Raw genomic sequence first — 10925 nt, 5'->3', positions numbered from 1 at the left:
ATTTCCGATGGAAATTCTCGAGGCTCGATGGTGGGAGTCCACGAACGAAACGGTCGACCGATGGTGACGATGTATGCGTACATGTGTACTAGCTATTACCGAATCTGTGTAAACGTATTCCGAGAGAAACTCCAATAGATTGTGCAGTTAATCGTCGTCGGTGTACATTGTAAATATTGCCAGGCACCCAAATCGCAGTGCTGGTCGAAATTCAGCGACGACTATAGAGGGAGACTAGCATCTTCGTCATAGCGTTTTACCGCGTCCCGCTTTTAGGGACGTTTTGACCGCATCTCGGGCCCGATGCGACTTCGACGACTGATTGTTTGAAGTAACGATCGAACAAAAATATTTGAAATAGTAACGCAAGGCTGCCCGATTAGTTCGTATAGCCGTAGACCAGGCATGTTAAAACTCGGTTCAACCCAAAGGGCCTTTTTATCGTTTTGAGTGAAAATGTAACGGATCAGGTCGCGCGTTTGACATGCTTGGTAGAAAGCGTTTCGTTTCGCTAAAGTGTCGAGTTTGCTTCTAATTGTAACGCGTCGTTCGCTTCGAACAAAACGTAAGGATGAGTCGTTTCGATCGTCGTTTTGGCTAATCGCTTTGCAAGAATGCGCGCGTGTAATTATTTCAAATATTTACAATAAAAGATACTTCAAACGATGCCCGGCACTGCTTCGATTGGTTAATAAGAGAAACATTTCTACGTTCGATCGTTTAATTGGCTACCGATTGCTGCCATCCTCGTCTTTATCATTATTATCATTATAGAACACCTTTCGCGCTTCAACGTGGTTCGAACGAGAGAAAATGGTCCTTTTTCCTACTCGTGGACGTTCCATGTCGAGCGTTATTTATTGTTTGTTCGATCGGTGACGCTTTTCGCGAAAATAAATGTAAGCAAGGAACTGTTATAGAACCGAAATAAGCCAGATTGTTTCTTCCCTTTCCCTGAACGTTCAAGGGAAAATTTCGGAGGCTACGATATAGATAAATTAAATCTCTAATCGAGATTCAACTCCCCGGACCAAGATATCTAATTCAACAGGAAATTGTCGATGAGTACGACGAGTAATTCGTTAGGAGTAACCAGTTAACAGTTAATATTTTTTCGGTTCTCATAATTGTTTCAAACACGGGAGTCATATCTATTATTCGAATAAAATTCCGTCTATCTTTGCCTACCGCCCTGAAAATTTGCAATCGTTCTAAACCATAATCGATCAAATTTTATTCCCGAGTAACGAATAAAAATTTTAGCTACTTTCAAGAAAGAAAGACGAAGATGAGACGACGAGGGCGTTCGGACATTTTCTAGCAAGCTTGCGATTCGATCGAACAATTATCGTCGAGTAATTCAAAATAACAGGAAGGGAAATGAAGAAACACAATGTATAAAGTGAAATATTGCTTTTCACACGCGATATATAATATTGTAATTATAGCGATTGTCGTTAATAAATTGTTTTTTATTTTAACCCTCGTTTGTTTTATTGTACTCGTGGGATCAATCGACTGAAAGACTGTTTTTTAATCATTTTGGATAATCACACTAACCAATATACAGGGTGAGTGGGTAAGGTAGATCACTCCATGGTGCGTCCAGTGGTGATGTTCGATCAATTCGCTATAAAGAAAGTGTACTTACCAACATATCTGACAACATTACGCCACAGACGAGGTATACGAGTAGATCTTTCACCCAATGTATTTTTTCGACCCATTTTTATTGGGGTCTCGAAACCCCATTATCATTTTCGTGCTATTTGTAACATTACCAACAGATTTAGAAATGAATTTCAATCCCTGCGTAGTTAACTCACATGTATTTATGCACACACTACAGCTGTCAGTCCATCAATGCTAATTCAGGGAATAGTTTGTCAACTGACCGCCATCCATAAGAAGAGTTTAAATAATTTTTTACAAGAATACCAATCGCTGCATGTAAACTCCATACAGAGTACGTACTCGACGATGGTGTGAATTAAACAATTATAAATAAAACTTGGCATTGTTTAACATTCCAACGCAATAGTTTAAACAATTCTTAACAATATGTGGTATATGAATAATGAAAGGGCCCATCAGTATGCGTAAATAATAATTTTTCGCGAAATAATTTGTCCACCGGACGCGTAAAGATGGCTGACGCACGCTGTGCTCTCCCCACTCCGCCGTCACGTATTAAAGGCTCATGCGGAGACTTACGTGTCTCATTCTCGCGGGGGGGTCCAAGGGTGGCGGACTTCCTGGCTCGGTGGGTATCCCGGGATCATCCTAGGCTGACCAGTGGCGACCAGGGGGGACCAGGAGGACCAGGGGTGACCAGAACTGACCAGTGCTGACCACTACTGACCAGTGCTGACCAGTTGACCGATACTGACCACTTGACCAATGGTGAGCTTGTGATGACCAATTGCGACTACTTGCTGGTCAGTGGTGAGCTCTGTTCAAATTTTCCCCCTCTCTTATTTTATTGATGGCAAATTTACTTGTATGTTTCTGAGTACCGTTTGATGGAAATATTGATTTTGTTTGATTTACTGGTTTCTGTTTCGTTTCTATGGATGTTTCCCCTTATCGATATTCTCTTGAATCGTTGGTCATTTTTGTTCTTCCATTATTAATTTTGACAATCCTAGTGGTATCTTAAGTATATGTGGTCATTTATTGTTTCTATCTTTCGATTGTTTCTGGAATTCATGTCTGTCTCTAACAAGAACTGATGTTGAAAGACGATGTACGATAAAATACTGCTTTCACTTGTTATTTCGTACAATCGTTTGACTCTTTCCTGCGTACATCAGTATCATCAGTTGATTAATTAGAATTTTTACTTTGATGGTATTTGTGATGTGGTTTCGACGTTTCGTTCATTTTCTTCCGATTATCAGTATCGTCAGTTGATTAATTGTAATTTTTACTTTGATATTATTTGTGATGTGGTTTCGACGTTTCGTTCACTTTCTTCCGATTCTGACTCGATAAAAATATTCTCAATTCGTACAATTCATTGACTTCAGCTAGGTATATCAGCATCGTTTATTAATTAATTACAATTTTTATTTCGTCTTTATTTGTAATATTCTTAGGACATTTTGCTAAGTCCACTGCTAATAGAATAAGACCCATACTAACATACATCATTTAATTCTTTAGGTATGAGTGTTTCTAAATTTCGTAGGTTGTCCAACTTATAGATTTTCATCTGCTCCATTAAGTGTTCTTTAATGATACTAACACAAGTAGCAGTTTTTGTTTCAGGTCAGATCTATTGTAGATCAATTCCAAGGACATCGAGGGAGGACGTTACAACCGCCGAGGGATTCAACCATCAAGGGATTCAATCATCGAGGGATTCAATCATCGAGGGATTCAACTACCAAGGGATTCAACCACAGAGGGATTCATCCGCCGAGGGACCTTTAATTCCAAGTACATTAGTCTTAAGCTTCGTCGCGAATATTAAAATTAACGTCGAAGATTTCTCTATTGTTCGTGTTGCCGCGCCCTACCAAGTAATTATTGACCAAGTAGCTTCACTTTCTCTCGTCCTCTCGTTTTCTGTTTCGATCACCATTGCTTTAATGTAGAAAGCAAGTGATCGGCCGTGTAGTTGGTCCAAAAGATATAATCGCCTTCCCTTGATAGCTCGAGATATCAAGGGCAGTAGATTCGATCCTAAGATCTGCTGCACGGTTTAGCATCGCGTCGCGTCGCGTATCCCACGATTTAGCTTCATCCCTTCTTAAAAGAGATAATTACTTGGTACCACTAATTTAGAAAATACGAGTCTCGTTTTCTCCTATCTTCAGAATTTTAGTTCCGTATCTGCTAGCTCAAATTTCGACGTTAATTTTAAGTCTCTAGTATATCCGCGTATGTACCACGCAATTGTATACCAACTAGCTTCTCGTTCATTCGTTCCCTCGTTTCTCGCTTCGATCACCGCTGTTTCGTAGAACGGAACATGTGATCGGCCGTCCAGTTTGTCCGAAAGATCTAGTCGCCTGCCAATGACAGATCGATTTCTAGAAATAGAAATCAATCTACCAAGGGTAGTGTTGATTCGATCCGAAGATCTGCTGCACGGTTCAGCATCGCGTCGCGTCGCGTCTCCCAGAATTTAGCTTCAACCCTCTTTTTAAACAAAACAATTGCTTGGTACAATTAAACTAGACTTAAGCTCCGACGACCATTGTACGCGTCTCCGTATATCAAGTAATTATTTAACAAGTAGCTTCACTCGATTCGTTCTCTCGTTTCTTGCTTCGATCACCGCTCTTCCATTGAATGGAACATGTGATCGGCCGTCCAGTTGGTCCGAAAGGTCTAACCGCCTTCTCTTGGTAGCTCGATTGAAGGGAAATGTTTCTTCGTTGGAAGGTGTGGAGTTTCCGTATTCTGCGGAAACGCACACCTTCCAGCGGAAGTCGTTCCTGTCTCAGGTACTCTCTCTTTGTCAGACAGCCTAAGTCGGGTCCTTCGGGCTCCCGGCGGGTTGCGTTGGAGAAATGGAGACCTCGATTCAGGGATGCAGCATCCATTTTTCTATAGAGATCGAGTTAGCAAGTGCAGTAGGTTCGATCCGAAAGATCCGCTGTACGGTTCAGCATCGCGTCGCGTCGCGTCTCTCACAATTAGCTTCACTCTTCTTTAAACCAAATAATTACTTGGTATAATTAAACTAGACTTAAGCGTCGACGACCATTGTACGCGTCCCCGTATGCCAAGTAATTGTTTAACAAGTAGCTTCACTCGATTCGTTCTCTCGTTTCTCGCTTCGATCACCGCTCTTCCATTGAATGGAACATGTGATCGGCCGTCCAGTTGGTCCGAAAGGTCTAACCGCCTTCTCTTGGTAGCTCGATTGAAGGGAAATGTTTCTTCGCTGGAAGGTGTGGAGTTTCCGTATTCTGCGGAAACGCACACCTTCCAGCGGAAGTCGTTCCTGTCTCAGGTACTCTCTCTTTGTCAGACAGCCTAAGTCGGGTCCTTCGGGCTCCCAGCGGGTTGCGTTGGAGAAATGGAGACCTCGATTCAGGGATGCAGCATTCATTTTTCTATAGAGATCGAGTTAGCAAGTGCAGTAGGTTCGGTCCTCGGATCCGCTGTACGGTTCAGCATCGCGTCGCGTCGCGTCTCTCACCACTTAGCTTCACTCCTCTTTAAACCAAACAATTACTTGGCATAACTAAACTAGAAGATCGGAGGGACTCGGGTTCCTACTATCTTCTTAGTTTAGTCATTCAGATTGTAAAATTGCGAAAGGGAGATCGATGGAACTTGGATTCCATCTATCTCCCTTTGGGTCTCCACTCGCAGCAACCTCCTCGTGGTGAGACCTGGGTAATATTATTTAACGTTTAATTAATAATCGTATCACTCTTAGGTGGGTAATACAATTATTAATTAAAAACTAAATAATATTAGCAAATTGGCTGCGATCCGCTTTGCATAGGTCATCATAAATATAGAGTTTCTTCACTAGATTAGTTGTGATTCTCATTGATTCATCAAAGATTCTAGAGTATTGTCACAGACGAGGTATACCGGTAGATCTTTCCCCATTATCATTTTCGTGCTATTTGTAACATTACCAACAGATTTAGAAATGAATTTCAAGCCCTGTATAGTCAACTCACTTGTATTTATGCACACACTACAGCTGCACAGTCCATCAATACTAATTCAGTGAATAGTTTGTCAACTGACCACCATCGTTTTCAGGTCGGTATGGCAGTCAGATTGGGCCACGAAAGTCCATAAGGTACAAGGTCTATTCGTGTACATTGTCTGTGGTGAAAGGTATACTCGTATATCTCGTTTGTGATATCACCACAGAGAATCTGAATGCCATAATTCGGTATCATAAATTGTGGGCTGATATCCATAACTACTGATTTAATATCTACTCGACCACTAGGGATTAAATAAAAAGACTCTGTATATTGTAATTAAAGATTTTATTGTGTTATCCAATGTTGCAAAATAACAATCCATATATTTGTATTACAATATCAAGCGTATTATTCAATTTAAATTCATAATTGCGAATCTGTCCTGTCGATCCACGCTTAATTCGAAAGATATATGAATTTTTATTGATATTAATTCTTCTCATAGTCCGTTCACTTGATAATACTGATAAGAGGTAATTAATGTTAGTAACTTTCTTCCCGCATGGAATAAATCGTTTTCACCAGATTACTGTTAAATAATAATCGATATTAATATCAAACTTGTGATTTATATTAAATGAGTTATAAAATTAGTTCAATGGTTACAAAAAATTCGTAATCTCGATTACTAATGAACATTTAAAGAAAATTTTTTATTGGTCAATGTTGAAAATTGTTGAATGAAGATAGAAACGGGTTAGGACATGTACGCATGTGTAACCGTGTATATATTATATGTGCATTTAAGGCGGTTGTATATTTTTGTACTCTAATTATTAGAGTTTAATATTTCGAGCGAACTATGATCATTTTTACTGTAGCTTTTAACGATTCATCGGTTTAAATTGTGCATAAGTCACGTTAAGATGTTTGGTTGAAATGACAATAGCGTGATACGGTTCAATTTTTGTGTATAACCTCAATATTAATAGCAAAGGTTAACTTGAAGATTCCTTTTATTTCTCAATAATGTTTGCCAAATTTCGAAAGTGTTTATCAAGTTATTCTGTGACTATCATAAAGAATCCTATTCGAAAATATGCCGTTCCTGCAGTTACTAAGTCAGATACGACGAAAGAAGTAATTTATCCACCAATACTAGACCTGTCTCGAAAGGCTAAAAGAAGTAGGAGAAAGGAGGTATGGCACAATAAAATTAAAGTGTTAGAATCTGTGGAGGAAAAATTATATGGAATTAATATGCCACGTTACTATGGTTGGAAATCATTGGAACTGCTTGAAGGGCGTGTTCCTTACAACACATTACCTCAAGCCCAATACATTACAAGAACTCATGTTGTAGAAGATTATCAATTACCTAACTTTTATGATGATTTAATTACATCCGAACAGTTAGATATCATGATCAAAGATCTTAAAAAACCTATAGAGGATGCTCTTACTTTTGAATATTGTTATAGATTGTGAGTACAAAGTCTATAAGTATTGTTATAGAATATGAGTACACGGTGAGTAAATATTACTTAGTAATTTATGCAATTAATATATATTGTAGAAGAGAATTGAAAACCAAGAGTATACAAGACCAAAAAAAACTAAAAGATGATATTACAAATTCAGTCATTTATCAAATCAATAGAATAATACTAGCTACACTGTCTTCGACTTTACCGCATTTAATGGAGGCTGAGATAGATTTTGAACCAAGAGTGGAAGCATTTTGGTTTGCAGGTGGCATAGAGCCTTCAATTTTAACAAGGAAATCAAAACTAAATTCCACCAAAGATGAGACAATAGCAAATGAGCCAATTGATATACCTGTTCAGTATATTGGTTCTCCAATTCTGCAATTAAGGCATCAGTTTCCTTTGAAAGAAATTATTTCTTTAAATGATTCTAAAAATCCAGAATGGATTGTTCCTGAATGCAAATTGGATCCTAGAGCATTGGGACATAACTTTTCATATAAACATGCTGTCAGTGTTCCTGGTTTTTGGCCTGGTGATCCTGCTGAATTTGGCTTATTGTCTTATCATAATTCGAATCAAATATTAAACAGACGTAATACCTATGACGATACATTTGACGCGTTAGTCGTGCAAGCTATTTTTGCATCTTACGGTTGGCTTTTATCACAGGCTTGTTATCAAGGTATTTATTAATAAATGTATCTTATACGTGATGTACTCAATGAATGAATTCGTTTAATTATCAAGTGGAAAAAGAATATTTCTTTTTACATACTTGCAATTTTAGGTTTTTCTACAGTTAATGATATAACATATCCATTAGTATCGCAAAGTATTATAACAAATGGTGAGTTCTGGTCATTCTGTGTTTATCAACTGAATACCACATTGGTACATTCAGAAAATGCGGATCAAAATCCTTTACGTAATATATGCTGGGTAACTCAGCCAGAGAAGTTGTTTGATTCGGCGGAAGATGAAAAAATTCACGGTTTTAACGAAAATGTTCTAAAAAATTTGATAAAGTTCTATATTAATACGCCCGAAGAAAGAATGGGGGTGAATATGAAGCCATATTTAGGGGAATCTGTAAAACATATTGCTGATATTTCGGACGACGAGCGGAGAACGTGGCTAGAACGGACTTTTAAACATCTCATGTCTAACAGACCGAGACATTAGTACGTAACTACATGCATTCGTAACTAGAAAATTGTCTCTGTTTAAACGCTTTCATCGATTATTGTATAAATTTTTAATTTATTTTTATAGCAAAATACCCGAAATAGCAAATTGGCAGAAAATTTATATGATCGATCACAATACTCGACCTCTAGATAAGAAACGTGATCCATGGCAGTTTGGTTACAAACCTATGAGACGAAGATTGGACGATCATTTACCGATTTATGTACCGAAATGTTTAAGAGAAAATCCAAAGAAAAGAAGTGTAGGACGTTGGGCAAAAACGTATTATCCGGATGCATAAAATATTCAGTCGATGTAAATATATAATAATTAAATACAATTGGATTTATTTCATTTTATTTAAACATATTCCGGTTGACGCAGCGTACAGATCGAAAATAATTTTATTTATTGGTATATCACGGTGTTCATAGAATGTGGAGATAGTTCTAAGCGAAGAGTACCCCTATACAAATCCTTTAGAATCACAGATTTCGTAGAATTGTTCCTAAGACATAAAACCAAAACTCACTCGTAATAGGTGTCGCCACGGCGGATTTAAATAAAAATAATTTGTATTACCTGTTGCACAGCACAACAACAACTTCTTCCAAAGTCGTTGTAAAGGCTGTAGATTTAATGCTGTCGGTATCGGTGATAGAAACTCTAACAGAACCCCTATCAACAAACCTACTAAAATGTTTGATTGCATAATACAAGGGTAGCTTATAAAATTCGTCTCTGTCTGAATTCACAATAATAGCCGCATCGTTGCTGTTGTTGAGCCAGTTTGGTCCGCCTGCCTCGTTAAGAGCTAAATTCCAATCTATCCATCCAATTGACCAATGATTCATGTACTTGAAATAAATTTTTTTTTCATTAGCAATCGTCCAACATGCTCGTAGTCAAATCGAGATAGTAATGTTTTACCTCTATTATACTTAAAGCGTAACTTTCGCCTCGATTCCACGTATCTGGCACGGCATTTGGCGTTCCCCATGATATCGGGACTTCACAAATACGGAATAAAGTTTTTATACGGTAATTTGCACTTTGAATATACGCAATTTTCGAGAATTCTACCTGAATAGCTTACCTATGGATGCTTCGGTCATGAGAAGTATTTTATCCGGAAATAAATCGTGGGTCGCGTCCAATACAGTCGCAGGAGCAATGCTATCTTTATAGTAATGTACAGCCGTTCCAGCGGTGTACTTCGACGCGTTCTTTTCGCTAAGTATCGGTTCGACAAACCGGGGCAATACGTGTCTGTTATCGTCCAGGGCCAAAATCAACGTTTCATTGTGTATCGACGACGCCAGAGTTGGACCCAAGAACTTAGCGACCCAATCAGCCATACTTTCAGGTGTCCATCCCATAGTGGTAAGGGGAAAAATAGGTTCAATGGCATTTAGCGGTTCGTTACCCGTTGTAATTGCCCACATATCAATCCCGTTCTTCTTATATTCGTCCAGAAACTTTAACAAGTAATCAGCCCAGAGTTGATAGTATTCCTTCTTCAAAAACCCTAAACGATCGATAGAAGATTGACGATGATTAACGAGAATTAAAATTCGCTTTATTTCTTCGACTTTCTTTAATATAACGTTATATTTACCACCGTCGAGTTTGTCGACAGTTTTCATCCATGGCGGAGCCGACCACGCGCCACTGACGAATCTTACTTCCGGGTTTAGTTCGAGAGCCATTCTGGCGTAAGGTATTTTGTAGTCGTAATCTTCTGGCGCCAACGCGAAGTGCTCCAACGACGTGTCGTTGGCATAATCGTCGTACGTGTAACCCCTCGTCGAGAAATCGGTACTGGCTATCGGAATGCGACCAAACGTGTATCTGCTTCCTGATTCCGGGTCGTAATACGCGCTAGAAACGATCAAACAAGCTTACAAATCGACAAGCGTCCGAATATTAAAGTTAGCCAGTCTAGATGTTAGTTAATTACCGAATCAGTTGCTCTTGAGCTGCACGGCTGAGACTTTTTATGTTTATGCCAGCAGAATCGGTGAAGGCAGCTCCAAACCCAAAAATCGTTTGATACCTCTTCTTCGTATCTACGATTAAGGTCTCGTCAGGGGAAGATTCGTGGCAGGTGTCGAACTCTACCTTCGACATCCTCATCCTGAGACCCTCCTTGTTTGTCACGTACCAATAAGAAGTTCCTTTTTCCGGGATTTTCGGATCGTTGTTCGGTGTATCGTCGCAATAGGTTGCATTGCAGATACACGCGACTATGTCGGTACCAACAAAGTAAGGCACACAGTCCTTCGCGTTACCTGCATCGACAAAACTGTCGTAATTTCTGGGTGGTACTTCGATACTTTAGATTTTACCTGCCGCGAAAAAGAAGGCAGCAATTGCAAGTGTCTTCCACATGCTTCGAACGTTCGATGGTTTCCGGTCGAATTGCAGCGAAAAATGTTGGAGTCAGGCAGTGGCTGAATTTTTAAATAGTCGAGTTGTGCGTAATTCTGAGCGTGATAGGAGAGACGTGGCTGTTTTTTTTTTTTTTTTACGCTATCACCTTAGTCACAAGCGCGATACTTGTATTATGCACTCAAAGAAAACTTTACGTTCACCGAGATAGATAAAATACGAGACAGGT

The 10925-nt window shown here is 39.1% G+C and overlaps 2 protein-coding genes across 2 annotated transcripts; one reads left to right on the top strand and one right to left on the bottom strand.

Moving 5' to 3' along the window:
• Positions 1–5352: 5352 nt before the first annotated feature.
• Positions 5353–8645, top strand: Mrps30 (mitochondrial ribosomal protein S30). The gene is made up of 4 exons (XM_076764849.1): positions 5353–7111; positions 7204–7799; positions 7905–8298; positions 8390–8645. Exons 1-4 carry the CDS (start codon positions 6657–6659, stop codon positions 8604–8606), a joined length of 1662 nt encoding a protein of 553 aa, XP_076620964.1. The 5' UTR covers positions 5353–6656; the 3' UTR covers positions 8607–8645.
• LOC143341768 (lysosomal acid glucosylceramidase-like) lies at positions 8646–10878 on the bottom strand. The gene is made up of 7 exons (XM_076764931.1): positions 10654–10878; positions 10266–10596; positions 9924–10186; positions 9402–9833; positions 9236–9315; positions 8888–9162; positions 8646–8813 (listed from the first exon to the last, which is right to left on the bottom strand). Exons 1-7 carry the CDS (start codon positions 10694–10696, stop codon positions 8714–8716), a joined length of 1524 nt encoding a protein of 507 aa, XP_076621046.1. The 5' UTR covers positions 10697–10878; the 3' UTR covers positions 8646–8713.
• Positions 10879–10925: the final 47 nt, after the last annotated feature.

Source organism: Colletes latitarsis, chromosome 1, assembly GCF_051014445.1.
Source record: "Colletes latitarsis isolate SP2378_abdomen chromosome 1, iyColLati1, whole genome shotgun sequence".
NCBI lineage: Eukaryota > Metazoa > Arthropoda > Insecta > Hymenoptera > Colletidae > Colletes > Colletes latitarsis.
The sequence above is the reverse complement of the archived record's forward strand: the minus strand, read 5'-3'. Positions and strand labels throughout refer to the sequence as shown.

What these genes read in the sequence shown, in the direction of transcription:
- LOC143341768 (XM_076764931.1), bottom strand. Translation starts at nt 10,696, where the DNA reads ATGTGGAAGACACTTGCAATTGCTGCCTTCTTTTTCGCGGCAG. An exon ending in GCTCAAGAGCAACTGATTCG is followed by an intron (nt 10,187 to 10,265) that starts GTAATTAACTAA and finishes GATCGTTTCTAG; the next exon opens with CGCGTATTACGACCCGGAAT. An exon ending in TGTCGACAAACTCGACGGTG is followed by an intron (nt 9,834 to 9,923) that starts GTAAATATAACG and finishes TCGATCGTTTAG; the next exon opens with GGTTTTTGAAGAAGGAATAC.
- Mrps30 (XM_076764849.1), top strand. Translation starts at nt 6,657, where the DNA reads ATGTTTGCCAAATTTCGAAAGTGTTTATCAAGTTATTCTGTGACTATC. An exon ending in TTTGAATATTGTTATAGATT is followed by an intron (nt 7,112 to 7,203) that starts GTGAGTACAAAG and finishes TATATATTGTAG; the next exon opens with AAGAGAATTGAAAACCAAGA. An exon ending in ATCACAGGCTTGTTATCAAG is followed by an intron (nt 7,800 to 7,904) that starts GTATTTATTAAT and finishes TTGCAATTTTAG; the next exon opens with GTTTTTCTACAGTTAATGAT.